This window comes from Myotis yumanensis, unplaced genomic scaffold, assembly GCF_028538775.1.
Source record: "Myotis yumanensis isolate MYYU_CA2020_CCGP unplaced genomic scaffold, mMyoYum1.0.hap1 SCAF_3, whole genome shotgun sequence".
In the NCBI taxonomy this organism is placed as follows: Eukaryota; Metazoa; Chordata; class Mammalia; order Chiroptera; family Vespertilionidae; genus Myotis; species Myotis yumanensis.
The window spans coordinates 158089709-158109819 of NW_027223754.1; the positions used below are offsets into that span (position 1 = coordinate 158089709).

Sequence of the window (20111 nt, forward strand, 5' to 3'; positions counted from 1 at the left end):
CAGGAACCACACATGGAGGAGACAAATCACACCTGGCCCCGGGGGCCGCGGGCTCCCACAGTAATAGAAGCGCGGGTCCGCTTAGCATTTTATTAGATAAAAACAGAAAGGAGGGCGCCCACCCACCCCTTCCTCTGGCTCACGAGGGCGACGCCCCTGTCCCCAAGAAGGAAAAGGGCGTCCATAACACTGAGATAACGGAACCGTTAGGGCAGACGGCCCCCAGCCTCCTTCTAAGTTTTCTTACAAAAAGGAATTTCAGCTACAAATCCTGGGAAGGGAACTACATTTGGCTCTTCCGCTAAGTGAGAGGCCTTCTCTCCACCAGCAAAACACTGGAAGGTTCAGGGAGAGGGAAGGCGAATTTCAGTCTCTGAGCCTCATTTCCTTGGTCCCTTCAGTGCTCGTCAAAACCAGGCATGGGGAAAGCCCTGGCAAACTGCTCCACCCGCTGCCTGAGGTCAGCCAGCCGTTGTCTTGTTTCTGGGTCACTGAGCAGGAAGGATTTGAAATCCTGTAGTTTGGCTAGAGAGGGGTGAGGAAAAGTGGTCAGAGCTTTAGGGAAGGCGGTGAGATGGGGGGGGGGGGGCAGATAGTGAGTGTAAAGGGGCTGGCAGGGGCTGGGGGGCGTGTCTAGCCTACTCACTGGTCTTGCTCTTCACATCCAAGCCAATCTTGACCCCTTCATCTATAAATGCCACAACTCTCCGGAAGTCATCCTCACGAAACTGTCGAGAGGTCAAGGCTGGTGCCCCTGGGAGAGAGGCAGACGAGGAGTAGCATGACCCACGCCCCCGGGCGCAGCCACCCTTCCCCCCTGGAACCCCAGGTCTCACCAAGCCGAAGACCCCCTGGTGTGATGGCACTTCGGTCTCCAGGACAGGTGTTCTTGTTGGCTGTGATGGATACAAGCTCCAGCACCCGCTCAGCCCGAGCCCCATCCAGGCCCTTGGGCCGCAGGTCCACCAACACTAGGTGGTTGTCGGTGCCACCTAAGGCGGGAAGAGTAAACAGAGAATGGTGAGTCCTGGGCCTTTGCCTGAGGCCACAGAGGCTCTCACCCACCCTCCTGGCTCACCAGACACCAGTGAATAGCCTCGATCTAGCAGGGCATCAGCCATGGCCCGAGCATTCTTCAGAACCTGCAGGGAGTACTCCCGGAACATGGGGGTGCAGGCCTGGAGATGAGACAGCAGCACCTGGGACCCCAAATCCTGCCCCTTCTACTCCTCCACCTCTAGCATAGTTGTGACTCCAGTCTTGAGGCCTCCCCTCCTGGCCCTTCCCTTCCAACAGCTCCATTTTCAGTTAGCAAGATACAGGGTCTGAGCATCCAGATGCCCACCACCCGACAATGGAGGCTCCCCAACCTGCTTTAGGGCCACGGCCACTGCAGCAATGGCATGGTTGTGGGGGCCCCCCTGCAGGGACGGGAACACAGCAAAGTTGATTCGGTCCTCAAATGTATAAGGGATCTCCCGGCCAGTCTTGGGGTCCACAGACTGCACCCCCTTCCGGTAGAAGATGAGTCCTGACCTGTGTGGGAAGAGGGTGGTCAGAATCTAAGCTGAAAAGAAAGGGCAAGGGATGGGGAGAGCAGAGGAAGCCGGCTGGCCCGCGCCCCCGAGGGCTCTCAGCCACCTCAGTTGTGCTGGGTGTGCTTGGCTCCAGGGGTTGAGGGGAACAGAACCTTCCTCCCACCTCCCACCCCCAAACTCCCTGCCAGGGAACTGCCACCATGGGCAAGAAAAGGAGAATCCTCAGACTGGGTAGAACTCTTTAGGCAGAATGAGTTTCTCTCTGATCCAGACCAACAATTCGCGGGGAATAAGGCACGAAGGCAGGGAAAGGCAAGGCCTGACCTCAGGGGAGCCTGACCTGGCCCCTCGAAGGGTCTTGTGAGTGGTAGTGGTGACAACATCCGCGTGCTTGAAAGGTGAAGGGATCACCTTGGCAGCCACCAGGCCACTGATGTGGGCCATGTCTGCCAGCAGGTGTGCCTTGACCTCATCACACACCTGGGCAGGTACAGAAACAGGCCTCAGTCTGGGGAGGGTCCAGACAGGCCTGCGCAAGGCTTCCCCTCCTCCGAAATCTCCCCACCACCCCTTGGGCAGCGGCAGGTACCCCAGCCCTCCACCAACCTCCCTCATGCGGGCGTAGTCAATGAGGCGAGCATAGGCACTGGTACCAGCTATGATGAGCCGTGGTCGGAAAAGCCGAGCAGTGATTGCCAGCTGGTCATAGTCAATGAGGCCAGTTTGGGGCTGGACAGACAGACAAAGAGCTAAAGTCCTTACAAAGAAGCAGTGCAGCTCACTCTGCTCCTTGACCTTAAAGGCTGCCCAGGGCTTCAGCCTCTAGCTCTTCCCAGGAGAGGTTCCTAGGCCTTGAGCAGCTCCCTCCCCAGACCCTAGAGCACTCACTCACATTCAGTTTATAGGGCATAGACTCAAAGAAGATGGATGTGGCTGAGATCCGCTTGACATCAGACATATAGCCATGGGTGAGACTGGGAGGGGAGGAGAGGAAGTGAGAAGGCTTCTCAGTGGAGTAAGACCCACGCCTCTCCTGCCCTGCTCCGAAGGCCCTGCCTCTGACACCGCGCCTGGCGTGCACCACCCTCACTGCTCTGCCCACTCTGTGCTGAGCACTGGTTCCTGGGGTCTTATCTTCCCCTGCACTGAGACTGAAGGACAGGGAGAGGCCTGTTCCAGCTGCATGGCCCATGGCAATAAACAACTCCTCTCTCATGCCCATATGGCCCAGTGAGCCTATCAGCCACCCACCGCATCCATACTCACTGGCCACCGTCGGGCAGGTCCAGCCCCATGATTCGGTCGTGAGGCTGCAGAAGGGCTGTGTAGGCAGCCAGATTGGCTGGGGACCCCGAATAAGGCTGGACATTGACTCCCCACTGTGCAGGATCCAGGTCAAAGGCCTCCAAGGCCCGGCGCTGACACAGCAGCTCAATTTCATCCACTACCTCTGCTCCCCCATAATATCTGCCACGGGAGGGGGCACATCAGGGCACAGAGAAAGGGTCCCACCACCCCCCCTTCCTTGAAGTAGCAAAGGAGCGGGAAGGCTACTCCTCTAAAGGCACTGGGAGGGTGCAGGCCGGCGTCCCCCACCGGGAGCACTGTCCCCGAGGCTGCCCTCCAGCCCGCTGGTGCCTCGCCCTCACCTCTTGCCAGGATAACCCTCCGAGTACTTGTTGTTCAGACAGGACCCCAGGGCCTCCAGCGCAGCTCGGCTGCAGAAGTTCTGGGGTGAGGGGTGGGGGCAATGTCAGAAGGTACAGAGCCCCTTCTGAGAGACTCCCACAGCCCACCCTGCCCGAGCCCAGGCTGCAAGGAGCTGAGCTCTACAGAAAGCTGTTCATTCAAGGTTCCTTGTCAGGCTTGGGGCATGGCCAAAGGCAGCGTCCTCAGAAACCAAGCTGCCATGACAGGTGTCCCCGGCAAGCCCACCTGTCCACTGGTACCTGTGCTTCCAGGTTTCTCTTTTCTCTTGGGAGGGGGAAGGGACCAGACTTGACTGCAGGGGCCCAGAAGGCTCTGGAAGCTCTCTAATGCCCCCATCCCATAACCCAGACTGGCTCTGCCTTTGCTTCAGAGGACAGTAAGAAGAGAGAGAGAGAAGGCCCAGCAGGAAGGCCCTGAGTCTGAAAGGGAGATCTGAAGAAAGAGCAGTAAGATGACCTGTTACTTCCTGTACCCATGGCGGCCCAAGCCTTGGCCCCTCTCCCCAGACCCCACCTCTGAGGCAATGAGTTCCAGGCCACGACACTGCCTGTCCTTCTCCCTCTGCAGCAGCTCCCACATCTCAGGGTCACTGTCTGACAGACTCTCCTGGCCTGTCCAGCCCCTGGTGGCTTCTCCAGTCTGGGTCTGGGCTGCTTCACTGTGCTGGCACCGCGCAGCCATCCTGACCAGCGGACCATATCTCCGCAGAGGCTAGGGGAGGAAAAGCCAGGGTCAAACAAAAGGGTTCAAACAGTCTCCCAACAACCATCAGCCATGCGTATCAGGCCCTCTGGCTCCAAACAGCCAGCTGTCCAGCCTGCCTGTTCCGGTTTTCGCCACCCCCACCTCCAAAAGCCAGTTCTAGAGCCAAGGCTGAGATCAATGTCCAGGGGGTGGTTCTGAATCCATCCATTCACCTCACCTCAGAATCTTCCTCCACCTGGACCCCTGAACTACTCTGCAAAGCCAGAGGACAAAGTTTGTGTTCTAGAAGCTAGAGGTTCCAGAACCTCTCCACTCACTGGAACAAACGGGTCTTCCCTGTAGGGGCTCCATAAACTGATATCCCAGTCAGGGGGGAGGAGACCAAGTTGCAGGGATTAAGAGAACAGGCTTACCATGGTTAGAGGTGGTTTTCAGAACATTGGAGGTAGCCATTCAATGTTCTGAAAACCAGGGTAGATTTTTAGCAGTCCCAGGGGGAGAATGGTAGGGGTGGGAGTGGGGGTGGGGGGCTGATGGCAGGGAAGCCAAAAACCACACCCAGTCCTCTGCCCGGCTCCTTTCCACCTCCTTCCAGCCCTTCCAGCCCACAGAGCCGCGGCATCCCTGATGCAAGCAGTAGGGCTCGGTTGCATCATCTGCACGGCTCAGAGCTAGCAGGGAGGACAGCTCGCTTGTCCAGGCTGGGAGTCCCGCTGTTCGCCAGCACAGGAGGCGCGGGCAACCGTTACACTTCCCTCCCCAGCTGCCACGTAAAATGGATGGTCACATGGCCCTGGGGCTTCTGATTACCGGAATGGAGAGGGGTCCCGTTTACCCCGCGTGCACTCGAGGGTCTCGGGGATTCCCTAGTTGCGCGTCCGCTCCCGGAAGACCCAGACCATGTGCGTGGAAAAGCCCATAGTTTGTGAACGGATATTACGGTAGGAGGGGAACTTGCTTTCAACTGATCACCCAGACTCCGGGGCCCCATTCTTACCCGAGTGGCCCAGAGCAAAGAGAAAGACAGCATCGCAACCCGAAGTCGCAGGATGTCAAGCCACCAACTCTAGCTTGGAGAAGCAACGGGACCGAAAAGACTGATCCGAGAGCGCATGCGTGAGAAGAGCGGCCCTAGAAGGCACAGGAATAAGGGTAGAGCCTACGCATGCGTGAGGCGACTCCTTTATGGTCTTCTGGGAATTGTAGTTTCCCCACCTTTCTTCCGCTTCCTTTCCCCAGGGTCTGTAGCCCCAGGGTCAGAGACTCCAGTCTGAAAGAAAAGAGACCTACTGCCGCCCCCCCTCACTATCCTGGATATCTTCAGGTGTTCCCTACCCTCCCCCCCTCCCGCCCCCCCGTCGTCCAGACATCAACCATTTATTGGATGCCTACTGAATACCTAGTATTATTAGGCTCCCTGGGAAAAACAAAGACTCCTATACAAGCTGGAGTGCCATGGTGCACTGGAAGTCACCTGGTTTGGAGGGGTGGTGAGAGGCGAATTCAAGTTCCAGCTCTGGGACTAACTAGCAAATTAGCCTATCTGGCCTCAGTTTCCTCACTTGTAAATCAGTAATAAAATAACATGTGGTGGGGATTAAATGACTTTGTATATACACATGCTCTGGAATGGATTGTGCTCCCTTCCTCCTCTGACTTACTAACCTGCCTCCTCCTTGGCCATCTCCTCCTTCTCCTGGGACATCCTGGAGCTGAGTGAGATGCCCCTTCTTGTCCTGTACTTGTTGGATTTTGTTAACTGTCCACCTCTTGCCTTCCAGGCAGTCAGCGAGCTTTGTTTCCCTGGGGCTATAGATACTTGGAACAGGAAGGGATCTTCCTTTTAGCCTGAGTTCCTCTTACCTCATCCCTTGGGGGAGGGACTCATTGACCTTTCTAGGAGTAGGTTCCCAAACCTGGGCATCAGAATTAGCTGGGAAATCTGATATAAATATGAGTGTGGAGCCTTTCCTCAGAGGTTCTAATTCAATGGATCTTAAAGAATAGTGGACATTTGCCCACTCATGCTGACACACAATGAAACCTCGCCTCATGATTCTAATAAGCAGTGATTTTGAGAACCATTGCCTCACATAGCAATATTACACATTCATTCATTCATTCATTCATTCATTCAACATACACACTGAGCCTCTACTCTGTGCCAGGCATGACATAGCCCTGGAGATATAAGAATAGATTACTGACTGCTGGGACATCAAGAAGTGAAAAAAATGCAACAAGTGCAATTCCAGACAGGGGCACCTCACTCTGCTCCCACAAGTCCAGATGTCTGAAGAAAAGAGTGGGGGGAGGAGGAGGAGAGGATGACCTTGTCGGAGAGGGGAGGACAATCCATCACAAAGCAAGTTCGTATGCAAAATCACATACTATTTTATTATTGCTTTCCAAACGAGGAAACTAAGGCCCAGATGGGTTAACTTGCTAATTCCAACCATTCTCACTAGATTCTCATACCAGGCCTCAGAAGGCCCCCCCCCCCCCCTTAGCTCTACCTCATTCCCTCCCACTCCTGCTCCAAGTGTTCTCAGGTCTTTCCAGCAATAGGCCTGTGTTAGGAATCCACCGAGTTCTTCTCCTTCCTCCCATCTCTGACCCAGAACCACTCCCCACCTTTCTCTTCCTTTCCACACCTACCCATCCGTTCACCCATCCATCCGACATTTCTTTTCCCCTTACCGACTTTTCTGTCCCAGGAATGTCTGGGTCAAACGCGCCTTTGACTCAGTTTCCCGCTGGAGCCAGTGGGCAATCCCCTGGAGAACACTGGACCCTGGACTAAAGGCAAAGGAAGGCTGAAGAGGAGGCGCCGTTCTGTGCCGCAGCTTGTCTGTACCCCCTCCTAGCCCCCTTCTGGGGTCCCCAGGGGAGGGGGTGACGGCTGAGCTTGAGAACTGCTAATGAAGCCGCAGCCAATTAACGCCCAGGCCAGGGTAGGGGGCGGATAAAATTAGCAGCCGCGGCTGCAAGTGGGAGCTGAAGGTGGAGCGGGAGGCGGGGGTGGAGAAGGTGGGCAGCTGGCGGAAGGGGCCTTGTCTGCTAGCGGCTGGCAGTGGCAGCGAAGCCCCACTCTGCGAACTCTCTTGTCCCTTCCCCCACCCCTCGTCGCAGGCTTCACTCCCTCTCTCCCTCATCCGTCTGCAAACTCAGCGCCCACGAAATTAGGAAGGAAAAGGAAGATCGATGACTCCAGATGCCGCAAACACCGTTCCCCTTCCCCCCACCGGCCGCCTCCCGCCAGCCCCACGGAGCTTAGCAGGTTGTCAGCGCTCGGCTTACGAAGTCCCAGCATCTCCTTGAATGGGAATTCAAGGCTCTCATACCTCCCCCTTGAAATCGTCCCAAATAGCCCGCTAGGAGTCCCCTCTCAGGTTCAGTCCTCATCCTAGCTGCTGCCGTTTCGCTCTGCCCCCCCCCCCCCCCCGGAGGGAAATCCCCACCTCTGGCAGGGCTCCCACACCAGGGGTCGTCCTCATCTCTGTGATCTGGTTTTGGATGACCTCCAAGATGCCAGCTCCATCAATATTTGCCTCAGTTCCCCACGGGGCGGAGAGCGAGGGGACCTGGCCCCGTGTCTGTCACACATTAAAATCCACACACACCCCTTCCTTACAAAGGTCTCACGGAAACTCGTGTTGGATTTCACTTTATTTTCTTCCCTTTATTTTGTTTTGGAGTAGAAAAAATATCACTGAGAGGAAGCAGCCGGGAGGGGGCGGGTGGAGCAGGACTGCAGGGACGGGAGGGGGCAGGCAGAGGGCAGGGCCGGAGTCATCGCCGGGGCCCAGGCGTCTGCTTCCACTCCCCTAATTGGGGGCGTTGGAGAAAGAGGAACCGTGGGGCAGGCAGGAGGGCGGGGGGGGGGGGGGGGGGGTGGGCGCGGCTTACACACGTACATCTTTACAGTCTTTTACACGGGGACGGGGTGGAGCAGAACAACAAGAGCCTGGGGGTAAGAAGGTCAGGGTGGGATGAGGGGACAGGCCAGGCGCTATTACAGCTGAGGGCAGAGGGAGTGTGAGCCCAGCGCCGGGGCGTGAAGGGGACCCAGTGTGGACATAGGGGGCCCTGGGACCGCCTTTCCTGGGGCTGCGCTCTTGTTCCTTCACTTTGGGGTGCAGCTGAGGGGGCCTCAAAGGCACTCCCCATCAGGAAAAGGGGACCCACGCCAGCTGAGCGTCCCCAGGAGGGCTGTTCCCCTCGCCCCCAGAATGGAAGGGTGCACGGGGGCCACAGGAGTTGCGGGTCACGGGGAGGAGTCTCACTTAGGGAGGCTGGGACCTGGCGGGAAGCTCAGGGCTGGGGCGGGGGTCGGGGCGCACTATCCAAAGTAGGGGTGCTCGCTCTGGAAGTTGTAGTCTGGGCACACCTTCTGCACCAGTTTATAGTCAAAGCTGAGGAAGGAGACGAAGATGCAGATGACTTTGAAGGGCTTGGCGCAGAGCCAGGCGGCCTGACTCTGCGTGTGCTCGGTGAAGCACACCTGCGACGGGTCGTACAGGCACGGGCGGTGCTTGCGCGCGCGGTTCGTCTTCTCGTACTCCACGTGGCAATTGAAAGCGCGCGACTCCTTGGCTCCGGGCACGCCCAGCGCTCCCCCGAGTGGGCCCGCCAGAGCGCCCCCGAGGCTGCCTCCGAGCCCCGCCCCAGCAGCAGCTAACCCCAAAGGGGGCCCCAGCCCGGGGAGGACCCCCTCCAAGGCCAGCGTCGACTGCAGAGGGTGGGGGGCGGGGCCGGGCAGCCAGACGCCCCCGAACTCCACGCGCTTGGACGGCGGCACGATGCTGACACTGAGGTTGCCCAGGCTGGAGGAATTGTGGCGGAAGTACACGCTGAAGGTCCCGTTCACGTGGTCGACGATCTTGCCCGTCACCAGCAGCGAGAACTTGAGGGTGTGCACTCGGAAGTAGAAGTCCCCCCAGCCGAAGATCTTCTTGGCGCGGGCCGCTTTGATAGACGGCTTCCTCTTGGTGCGCTGCACGGGCAGCGCCCCCACCGCCCCGACCCGGGCCAGGGCCCCGGTGTGGTTAGCGGGCCAGGCCCAGCTCCAGGCGCGGGCGGTGCCCAGGCCCTCGGAAGACTTCGGCGCCTGGAGCTGCTGCACAGGGGCGCCCCCTCCGGCCGCTGCGGGGCGCAGCTCCATGTACTGCGGCCTCCTGGACTCCGGTATCTGGGCACTGACGGTCTGTGGACAAAAAAAGAGGAAGAAAAAGAGATGCTGGAGCCCTAGCCGGTTTGGCTCAGTGGATAGAACGTCGGGCTGTGGAATGAAAAGTCCCGGGTTCCATTCCGGTCAAGGGCACATGCCTGAGTTGCAGGCTCAATCCCCAGTAGGGGGCGTGCAGGAGGCAGCTGATCAATCATCCTCTCTCATCATTGATGTTTCCATCTCTCTCTCCCTCTCCCTTCCTCTCTGAAATCAATAAAAATATGTTTTAAAAAAATAAGAGATGCTGGAGTTGTCCCTGGCCACCCTACCCCTGGCCACCCAACCGGGGCCTTCACCATGCCAGCAAAGCCACTAGGAGGCCAAATGGAATCCAGCAGCCAGCAGCCAGCGGGTCAGGGAGTGTGTTGGAGTGGAACTGCAGCCCTTTCAAGCTGTGTGGCTTGGCCAAATCACTTCGCCTAGGTAGGCCTCAGTTTCTACATCTGAGATGATACTGAGAATCCTCATGTTCTTCCAGATCTCCGATGCGGTTGAAAAAGCCCAAGCCAGTGTGGGTTTGAATATGGGGACAGGGACTCCGTCTCCTCCAGCCGGGAGCCTGGTTGGTTCAGAGCAGCGATTTTCAACCTTTTTCATCTCATGGCACCCATAAACTAATTCCTAAAATTCCCCAGCACACCCAAAATTATACTTTTTGGCCAATCTGACCAAAAAAAGGTATATTTTTTATTCATCCATACCAGACAACCATTGTTGGCCATTGTTATTTTTTAACTTGACAATCTAAGGCAGCGGTTCTCAACCTGTGGGTCGCGACCCCTTTGGCGGTCGAACGACCCTTTCACAGGGGTCGCCTAAGACCATCCTGCATATCAGATATTTACATGACGATTCATAACAGTAGCAACATTACAGTTATGAAGTAGCAACGAAAATAATTTTGTGGTTGGGTCACAACATGAGGAACTGTATTTAAAGGGCCAGAAGGTTGAGAACCACTGGGGAAAAGAGGAGGCCAAAGCCCCTGACTAAATAGTCAAGTATTGCATGTTTTAAAAATTCTTGCGCGCACCAGAGTGCAGTGGCACATCGGTTGAAAATTGCTGGTTCTGAGTAATGAGCCAGGGAGGAGTCGGACTCAGGCAAGTGAGGCCATGACCATTGTCAACATCCAGCATCAAGAAAGAGGTGAAGACCTCCAGATGCCTCTGTGGCAACTAGAGCCCCCACCCCAGCCTCATCCTCTGCTCCCTTGTGGGGAGGAGCTTGGGAAACCAGTAGAGCTAGGGAGAGCAAAGGGGAGTCAGTAAGGCTTGTGGGCTACTGGGGTACCTCTCCCCACCTCCAGCGCTCCTGCTCAGTGGAGGAGGCCGCCTGGTGGTGCTTCCCGGGGACTCGGATGGATGGCAGGAGGAGCCGCCCTGGCCCGCCCCCACCCGTCTCCTTGTGTCTCAGGTGGCAGCGATCTGGGAGACAGCGAGGGCTCGAGTACAAGATAGATCGAGAGGCGGGAGCGGTGGGGCCAGGCCTGGGCCATCAATTATCTGGTGGGGGGGGGGGGGGCCGGGGTGGCCGGGAGCGAAGGAGACAGTCGGTCAGAGCGAGAGGAAGAAATATGGAGATGCCGCTCCAACCAGGGGAGTGGGAGGGAGAGGAGCTGTACATGTCAGAGTGTGTCAGTCAGACTGTGCTAGCAGTGGCTGTTAGGGTGGCCCTTACTGCGTGTGTGTTCAGATTGGGGAGGGAGTACTGCATGTGTCAGTCTGGTGTGGTTGTGTTTCTGTTAGCCTAGGATGGTTGTATTGCCTGTCTACGTGGAGTGATGCCTGTGCCTGTGTGTGTGTGTGTGTGTGTGTGTGTGTGTGTGTGTAACTATGGTGATGGGTGTGTGTCTGCCTAGGGTGGCTGTGCATGGTGGTTATGTGTGTGCCCTGGTGACTGTATGTGTGTGTGTATGTGTGTCTGCCTGCTTGTGGTGGCTGAATGTTTGTTATGTCAGTGTGTGGCAGCTATGTAAGTGTGCCTGGGTGGTATGTGTGCCTGGGGTGCATGTGTACCTGGTTGGCTGTATGTATTAATCTGAACGAGGCTGAGGCTGTGTATCACTTTGTGGTACGTGCATCTGTGTGACCCGGGCTGGCCATGTGTGCTCTCTGGGTGTGTCACTTGTCCTGTGTGAGTTCCTACCATCCGGTGTCCATGTGTCAAGCTCCTCCTAGAGGGTGTGTGTCAGTGCCTCCACAATGATAAGACAAGTGTGCCCTCCCTGATCCCAGGGGGTGCATGTGTGAGATGTATATTAATGGCCCCTGCTGGCTGAGCTCTGGGTAGGTAAAGAGACCTGACACCATGGTGTCCCCTCTGTTTGTACACACCCATGTGTATACACCAGGTGTCCACAGGGGACAGGAATGGCACAGTCAAGCTGCTGGGCTAGAATCTCCACCGCCTGGTCCCCATCCCCGCAGCGCTGCGATCCTGGGTTATTAATGCGGCTGCCGCCACCCGATCGTCATACATATTTATCGCCCCCCACACTCCTCCTCCCTTCCATACCTCCTCCCGGCTCAGGTGAGGGGTGCGGGGGCCGCAACAGTAATTGACTCAGAAGGAGGCGCTTGAGCTGGCAGCTAACGCCCTGAGGGTGGGCCTGGGAAGGGCTGGGGGAAAGGGGTCCTGGACCACAGCAGGAGGGGGAAAGGACCTCCCAGGAACTGGGTTTGGAGAGAGCAGGACTGGAGCCCGAAAGGGCATTGGAGGCGGGCCTGTGAAGCGATGAGAGAAGTGGAAGGGTGGGGAGGGGGGCCATTTGAACTCTGACACCTGATCTTCTCACCTCTCTGGGCCCAACTACTATTTTTTTCTGGGGACTTCCATCTGTCCCTGAAGCCTGCTCCCTCAAACTCCCCCCTGCCCCCAGCACACCCCAGCAGCACCCAGTGTCCTGCACCCTGCCCAGAACCTGTCGGGGGCTGGCTCCGTCCAGCAACTCCTCCCCGGCAGGGGCTGGGACAGGGTGATAGGTTTGGCTGGGTGTTGGGGGGTGCCGGGTGCCCCCCCTCTGATCCCAGACAAATGGACGTCTGTGCTTCTCTGATCCTGGCAAATCCCTAGGCTTTGGGCACCTGCACCCCACTGGCCATAGGAGACAGCCAAGATAAAAGGGAAGAGTTGCGGGGGGGGGGGGGGGGCGGGCTTGGGCAGGGAGGAGCCAGGGTCTGTGAGGAAGCGAGCCGAGAAATGGGAACATGGAACAAAATAAAATAAAATCCTCCCTCTGGCTTCCTTGCTCGCCTGCTCCCGCTCCCTGTCTCGCTCTCCCTCTTTCACTGTTTTTCCATCCCCCCCACCCACCGACTCTCAGTCTCTTTTTCTGTCTCTCAGTCTCTTCCTCACTGTTTCTAATTTTCCTTTTATGATTCTATTTTTCTCCCTGTTTATGTCTCTGTGGTCCTTTCCCCTCTATCCTTCAGGTTGTCTGTCTCCAGCTGTGGGTGGGAGTGGGGGTGAGGGGAAGCAGGGTGACAGCGGAGCCCCTCTTTGTCCAGAACCCATGTGCTGTCCTCCCTCTTCGAGGACGAAGGTGAGAGCAGGGTATTGTCCGAGCAGGGTCCCCCTCAGTCCACGCTGGTTTAATTAAGCTAATTAAACGCGGTGACATTTGCGGAGGGGAGAGGCTGGCCGGGCTGCGGGGTGGGGATGGAGGGGGTGCGCAGAGGTGTTTGGTGGCAGACAGGGATGTGGGGGTGGGTGGGGGTGCGCGTCACCAGGTGCCTCCAGGCCCATGCAGGGTGGGAGCCGAGCCAGGAGCGCTCTGTCCCCAGGCAGCGAGCCCACGCACTGGAGGGGAGTTGAGGCTACCTCTTGCTGCTTAACAAACTCCATTGGGGGGGGGGGGGGGGTTGTGCTGTTTTGGGTGGGAACGCTGGGAATAGGGGGAGGATGAGACGGTTGGCCCCCAGCCGCATTGCAGGGTGCGCCTCCCTGGGGCCTCCCGCCTGGTTGGTTGCTTCTCCTGCTTGGTGGGTCAGGCAGGGCTGCTTACGATTCCCATGGGGAGGGCTGGCACCGTGGCTGGGGAAGGAAGCGTGCTCTGGCCTGGGCTGGGGAGGAAGCGGGGAGAGTGTCCTGAGACCTTGCACCTAGAAATAGGCGGGGGCACTGCAGTCAGGGCGGGCGGAGCAGCTGGGAGCTGGCTGGGACCCAGGGACGGAGGCAGGAGTGAAGACAGAAGTGGGGAGGACAGGACAGGCTGCGAGAGGAGTGGCACAGAAATGGAGGGGCACTGGGAGTGTGGACCTGGAAGGCCGGGCACTGGGTACAGTGATGAGGAAGAAACAAGAGTTGCTCAGGGGTGAAGATGGGAACAGGGAGGAAGAGATCAGAAATGGTGGGTGGGCATTGGGCAGAGCCGGATGCCAGAGGGTGGGGACCAGGGGGATGGGATGGGAACCAAAATGAGGATGGGGGCAGGGATGGTGGATGAGGGATGGGCTTTGGGGAAGGGCAGGAGTGAGAAAGGGACCAGGGGTGTAGGATGGGGGGCAGGGATGGTGGATGAGGGATGGGCTTTGGGGAAGGGCAGGAGTGAGAAAGGGACCAGGGGTGTAGGATGGGGATGCCGGTGGGAAGGGAAATGGGGGATGGGAAATGGTTATTGGGCAGAAATGGAGGTGCAGGAGCCTAGGGGGTGGGGTGGGGGTGGGGATGGAGACTGGACTGGGAAACCCGGGACCAGTGGGGAGTGGAGGGAAGGGAGGAGACAGCTGAGGGCAGGTGTGGGAGACAAGCCAGAGCACAAGGTGAAAGCAGGGCAGGAGCAGGCTGTGGGAGGGGCCAGGCAGGTAGGGGTGCAGATACCTCCTCCCAGACAGTGTTACAGCATGGGGGAGGGGACCGCTGGGGGGACAGGCTCTGCCCTTGGGCCGGGTACCCCTCCCCCTCAGCCCCGCCTGCCCGCCTGCTCTGGGCCTGCAGCGCAAGGCTCACCGTTATCTGAATTTTGATTTTGTTTTATTTTATTTCCCTGCTTCCTGGAGCCGGCGCGGTCCCCCCGGGAACGGCGCCCCCCGCCCCCCACCCCGCGCCTCACTTTATTATTGCAATAAATGTGCCTATAAAGGCGCGGGCTCGGGGCGCCGCGCGTGGGGGGGGCGGGAGCCGCGGAGCGGGGATGTAATTTCCCGAAGCCGGAGCCGGAGGGGGAGTGGGCGGGGTGGAGGGGGAGGAGGGGGAGGCGAGGGAGGGGGAGGCTCGCCAATTTCCAGCACTCCAGGCTGCACTCCCTGCTCCCCAGCCCGCCCTGAGGTCGCTCCCACCCCACGTCCTGAAACTCCCCATTACTCCCCAAAACGCTTGAGTCCTGGGACCCCTCCCACATGATCCGCTCCTGGACCCCAACCTGGGGAGTTGCAGGGCTCTGTCCAAAGTTCCCCATCTCCTTGCCCAAGACTGCATCTCTGACCCCTGCGGTGCCCTCTCCACTGACCTGGTCTCTTTCAATGTTACCTCACCCCCTCCCAGTGACCCAGTCTCTGACCCTAGGGGTCCTCCTTACCTTGCTTCTGTCCCTCAGTTACTTCACCTCTTCTCCACGGCCCCGTCCTGGGTCTCCACCCCCTCCTCTGTGCCCACCGGAGACCCTCCAAATTCTTTCCAGCGGGTACCCCTCCCATGCTCATAGGCTTCGGCCAAAGGGAGGCCAAAGGGAGCTGTCACAGCAACCCCCTCTCCTGTGCCCCTGGCCCAGCTGCAGCCCTGATTACCCCTAAATCCCCACCCACAGCGCTGGGCCTCGCCTCGGCTGCACGTGCCTAAGTGGCCCAGCCAGAGATTAGCTGGGGGGCTAGAGAGGGTTATGGGAGCGAGAGGGTAGGCCAGACGTGTGGCTGGGGCCAGCTGGCTCAGAGACTCCTTGGGCTTAATCATCCCCCAGGCAGAATAGAGCTGCAAGGTCCCCCAGGGCCCCACCCCTGCCCTCCCCCAGCTAATTAGTAATTAGTGATTAGTGATTAGTAACTATTGATCGCCTGCTGCTTCTCCCAGTAGACAGATGCTTTGGCAAGGAGTGGGGCAGACAGAGACAGAGAGGGAGAGGAGTCAGAGACCTGGAGACCGGACCACATTAGAAAGATCCTGAAGGCCTGGCCAGAGGGCAGGGCTCAGGGTCAGCGGAAGCCAGGAGTCCCAGGTCCTGAGAGGAGACCAGGATTCTGGAGCAAAGGGGAAGGAGGAGGCTCCTGCAGGGCAGGTGGACAGGGTGGGAAGGCGGCTTGTGAGCAGGGACAGTGAAGGCTTCCCAAAGAGCTGTCCTATAAACTGTCCCCCCAGCCTCTTACCCAGTGTCAGCCCACTGCCAGCCCAGGCACCGGCACCGAGACTGCCCTGCCCGCCCGCGCCCGCCGCGCGCGCGCGCGCGCGCGCACACACACACACAAGCTCCACTCAGATACATGAACTCATCCTGAGGCTTACAGCCCAATGCCCACATTCAAAGCCACAAACACACAGATCCACACTCACAAACCCTGGACACCCACACAGACCACACATAGGCTGCAGACACAGGTGGACTGGAGAGCCACCCCGGGGTGCACATGTGTGCACAAGCCATACTCACAAGTGCACACAAGTACACACAGATCGGTCCTCGGGCACACAAACACTTCCCATGCACAGTGAGAATTGTCCTCACACCTTCAGTCTGTACACACAGGTAACCCCCTCCTCACACACAAATAAGCTGGACTGAATGGCAGGTACACACTTCCCCATTGACTCCAACACAAAGACCCACAGCTGCAGCTCGCACACTCAGCCAGATCCCCGTCGCTCACACCCTCATGCTTACTCTCTGTCAACTCTCCACCAGATGTTTCATTCCCCTTCAGGGGGCAAAGGAAATTAAACCAGATCTGTCCACGGGGGAGTTTATGTGCTGGGGAGAGGGGAGAGGGAGGAAGTTGAGAGGAGGAGCAGGCGAGTACCATCCCTCCCTCCTCTCCCCCAGGCCAGGCCTTCACAAACAGTGGGTTAGGGGGCACAGACCCCCCCTGCAGTCCTCCAAGGGCAGAGCTGGGCAGCAGGTGCAAACGAAGTCCCCGCTAGTGGAAGCAGCTTCTGTGGAGGGGGCTCCTCGGCCCGCCTTCCAGCCCCTCAAGGTCACCAGGCTGGTTTGGGAGAATCAGGAAGCTCAATCGCCAGCTCCACTGGGCAGCCCCTGCCCTGCGGGCGCAGCTGAGTGTGATTTGGCCCAGCAGGTGAAGTGTTGGGGGCAGAACTACACCCCTTCACACGCTTCAGGGGCTGGGGGTTGGGTGCAGGGAGTAGGGGTTGAGGAAGCCCCCTGCCTGCCCCCAGAGTGGCTGGGTCACAGTGGGAGTGCGGGGGACAGAAGTCGTGGGCAGGGGAGCTGATTGAAGGAGACCGGACCAGGGCCTAGGTGCCCACCGTGGGACACCCAGCGGGGCACAGACGGCTGCGCTGTGAAACAGGCACTTGCCCTCACCCCTTCAAAGCCAGCACCACACACCACTCCAGCGCACACACGCACCCGGGTCCCCAGCCCTAGACACCCACCATGGCTGCCCCCACACACAGGTACACAGTGCACACGCTGCCCCACACCACACGCACAGAGGCGCACACCGCTGAAGCCTCCGAGTCAGGGGGAGGCAGGTCAAGTCGGGGCTCCCTTAGCCTCGGAGTCCTCGCCCAGGAGCCCGGGGAAGAGGCAGCTGAGGGAGGCGGGCAGGCAGGGGGCGGGAGGGAGACCCCCCCTTCCAGATAGCCCCTGCCCCTCTCCGCCGGCGCCACCGAGGGTGTGTGTGTCCGCGAGGCCGTGCAGGGGAGACGGGGTCTCCGCGGGAGATGTGCCGGGGGCTGTAGCCAAGTTCGGCCGCATCGGTGTGCGTCCGTGCGCGCGCGTGTGCTCGGGCTGTGCAGGTTCGGAACACAGCTCCCACCTGGCGTGGTGACAAGTGCAGAGGGAAATGCGAAGGCGCGAGCGGAGGGCGGAAGGACAGACAGCGAGGGTGGCGAGCGGGATTGGCGCGGCCAGGCGGCCAGGCTGACACCCTGCCGGCTTGTCTGTCTGTCTCGCACTCCCGCTCCGTCTGGCGCACTCGTGGGTCGTGCTTCGTCCCCTCCCCCGCCGCGTCCCCCGCCCGCGCCGCCAGATCCCACTCGGGCCTCCACCCCGTCCTGCCCCCGACCCCCGCCAACTTGCCCCGGAGAGCCCCGTCCTGGCGGGGAGTCTGTCTGTCGGCGTCCCCCAGCCGCGCAAAGTTGGGAGGCTCGGGCTGGGGTTGGGAGGGCCCGGGGAGCCCCTCGCACTCCGGCACCTTCGTGTCCCGGACCCGGTGCGCGTCGCAGCCCCGCCGCCCTTACCTTCTTCAGGAGCCACGGGCCAAAGAGCAGGAGAAGCCATTCCGGGAGCAGCCGCATCTTCCCGGGCGGCGAGCGGGGCGGGCCGGGGCGGGCGGGAGCGGGCCGAGGGCGGGGGCTCGGGCCGGCGGCCGGGGTGACTGCCTGGGCGGCGGAGCGGCGGCGGCCCGCGGACTGAGCGCGGGGAGCGAGGCGGCGCGGGGGGCGGGGCGCGGGCGGGGGAGAAAGTTGGGTCGGACTCGGCGGCGGGCGGCGGGGGCGGGGCTCCGCGCGCTCCAATCCGGGCCGCACCCCGCGCGCCCCCTCCCGCCCGGCGGGGGGCACCGAAGGTGACTTTCACCCCGACACGCCCCGGACACGCCCCCGGCGCAGGTGCGAGGCTTGGAGGGCGGCGGGCCCCGGGCCCCGGAACCGAGGGGCTGGGTCTGTGCACCAGCCGGGAACAGGGCTCCCGAACGGTGTCCCCAAAGGGCCCGGCACGACCTGAATCCCTCGATGCTGGGGCCGAGGTGGGTCCCGGGGCAAGATCGGGGCCGGGGCGAGGTGAAGGCGGGCGGGGCCTCCGGCGGCCGCCGCCGCGCGGCGCTGACGGGGATGGATGGGCGCCCCGCGGCTCATTCGGCCGGGAGATGAGAATCATTGATCACGGACGGAAACCCCATCACGTCTGTCAATAGGGCTGACAAACGGCGCCCGCCGCCGGCCCCTCCCGCCCCAGGGCACCTCCGCGATCTCAGTCTCCTCGACAGGACCGGCCTTTCACCTTTGCCCCTCACCCCCCCCCCTCCGCCCCGCTGACCCCCTCCCCGCGCCCCAGTGCGCCCTGCGTGGGGGTTGGGCAGAAAGCCCCCAGCGCCGCCTTGCTGGGCCCATTGGTATAATCTCCGTATCCCTTGCCTCTCACTGTCCCATCTTTCACCATCAGCCCCTCCCATCCCTGTCCCCGTCCTCTGTCTCTGTCCTCTGTCTCTGTCCTCAGCACTGTCTCTGTCCCTATCCTCTTGGCTGTTTCTTCACCAGCTACCTCCTCCTCCCAGTCTCTCTCTCTCTCTCTCTCTCTCTCTCTCTCTCTCTCTCTCTCTCTCCCTCTCTCTCTCTCCAGCCCAGTCTTCAGCTGTCAGCTGTTGCTATGCACTGATGCTGTGGCTGAGGTTGTGGTATGACCCACACCTCCACAGCTAGAGATAGGGACAAGCAAAGAGATAGGAACAAACAGAGATAGGGACAAGGAGAGAGATGGAGACAAGCAAAGAGACAGAGAGGCGCACACCCTGAGACACCCACACACATGCACCCAGCCATGCACAGAGGCAGGCCACAGCACGGAGGTGAGCGCACAGGCAGAGTGAAACACATTCATGCAGAGGCCAGAACACGCTAGAGGCACACGGACACAGAGGGACACAGCTGGCTCACACGCACTCGGGAGCATACACAGACGGAGACAAACACAGTTGCACCGAGATAAGTACACCCCCCCAGGTGTTCAGAGCCTACCCTGCTTCCTTGTCTTGGCAGAGAGGCAAGCGTTCGGACAGAGATGGACACACAGGTGTACGCTGGCACTGCCAGTCCAGAAGACAAGCCCGGTGCGTACAAACAGATAGATATAGGGATGTGACGGACACTCACACAAAAGATCAGGGAGGCTGAGAAGCTGAGGCAGGCAGGCAGCCAGGGGACAGGAATCTGGGTGCAAGAGGAACAGAGAGGAGAAAAGGGCAGGAGTGGCCAGGCCAGAGGCTCCAAAGCTCCAACCAGAATCCTGAGCCCAGGCCTCAAGCCCAGGGGTGTGGCAACAGTGGGTGGGGCAGTGGGCACACTATGGCCTTGGGTGCCCAGGACACAGATGCCCATCACCAGGGTCTTGATCTTCTGGAGCCCAGACCCACCCCATCTATCCTCCTTTTGCTACCATCTCAGGTTACCCCCTTCTCTCTCCAGACACACACACACACACACACACACACACACGACACTCCCTTCCTCCCTTCTCTGGGTCTTTGCCTGTCCCTGTATTTCTCCATCTCTGTATCTCGTCTCTCATTCTGTCTATATAGCCTCTGCCCCTGGTTCTGCCCGTTTCTCCCTCCTGCTAGATCCTCTCCTTGCTGTTCCTGGGTGGGGTGGGGGGCAGAGAGAGGATGCTGACTGGAGGGGTGTGCCTTCCAAGCCGCAGCTGGGGGCCCCTCTCGCTTTGCCCAGGATCTTGAGGCGACAGGCAGAGAATCAGTGGCTCCCCGGGGGCGCCAGATGTACGGCTGGCAGAGGGAGCGAGTGAGGGGGTGGGGCTGGTGGTGGTGTGGTGGGGGAGCAGGCGAGGCGCAGGGGGAGCAGAAGCGCTGGAGGAGGGAGAGGAGCCGCTGGCGGAGGGTGGAGGGGGTGTGGCAGAATAGCCCCTGGGAAGAAAGGGAGAAGCTGGGCTGGGGTCCGCCCGCAGGTGCATAATTAGTGTGTGTTGGGGAGGGGGCTGTGCTGGGCTTCAGGATGAGCAGCTCCGCAGGAGTACATGCGCCACCTGGTGGACAGATGGGTGCACAAACCTCCCTCTCAAAGATCAAGGACGCCCCTTCTCTCAGCAG

General features: G+C 59.8%; 2 protein-coding genes across 2 annotated transcripts; both read right to left on the reverse strand.

Moving 5' to 3' along the window:
* Positions 1-76: 76 nt before the first annotated feature.
* On the reverse strand, positions 77-5051 carry SHMT2 (serine hydroxymethyltransferase 2). Its single transcript, XM_070409930.1, has 12 exons — positions 4951-5051; positions 3762-3959; positions 3188-3267; positions 2805-3005; positions 2431-2512; positions 2145-2267; positions 1879-2018; positions 1371-1536; positions 1079-1178; positions 837-992; positions 647-754; positions 77-525 (listed from the first exon to the last, which is right to left on the reverse strand). Exons 1-12 carry the CDS (start codon positions 4981-4983, stop codon positions 398-400), a joined length of 1515 nt encoding a protein of 504 aa, XP_070266031.1. The 5' UTR covers positions 4984-5051; the 3' UTR covers positions 77-397.
* A 2571-nt stretch (positions 5052-7622) lies between these two features.
* Positions 7623-17612, reverse strand: NXPH4 (neurexophilin 4). The gene is made up of 2 exons (XM_070407656.1): positions 17533-17612; positions 7623-9159 (listed from the first exon to the last, which is right to left on the reverse strand). The coding sequence occupies exons 1-2, from the start codon at positions 17587-17589 to the stop codon at positions 8296-8298; spliced, it is 921 nt and encodes a 306-aa protein (XP_070263757.1). The 5' UTR covers positions 17590-17612; the 3' UTR covers positions 7623-8295.
* Positions 17613-20111: the final 2499 nt, after the last annotated feature.

What these genes read in the sequence shown, in the direction of transcription:
- NXPH4 (XM_070407656.1), bottom strand. Translation starts at nt 17,589, where the DNA reads ATGCGGCTGCTCCCGGAATGGCTTCTCCTGCTCTTTGGCCCGTGGCTC. An exon ending in GCCCGTGGCTCCTGAAGAAG is followed by an intron (nt 9,160 to 17,532) that starts GTAAGGGCGGCG and finishes TTTTGTCCACAG; the next exon opens with ACCGTCAGTGCCCAGATACC.
- SHMT2 (XM_070409930.1), bottom strand. Translation starts at nt 4,983, where the DNA reads ATGCTGTCTTTCTCTTTGCTCTGGGCCACTCGG. An exon ending in CTTTGCTCTGGGCCACTCGG is followed by an intron (nt 3,960 to 4,950) that starts GTAAGAATGGGG and finishes TTCCTCCCCTAG; the next exon opens with CCTCTGCGGAGATATGGTCC. An exon ending in GAGGGTTATCCTGGCAAGAG is followed by an intron (nt 3,006 to 3,187) that starts GTGAGGGCGAGG and finishes CTCCCGTGGCAG; the next exon opens with ATATTATGGGGGAGCAGAGG.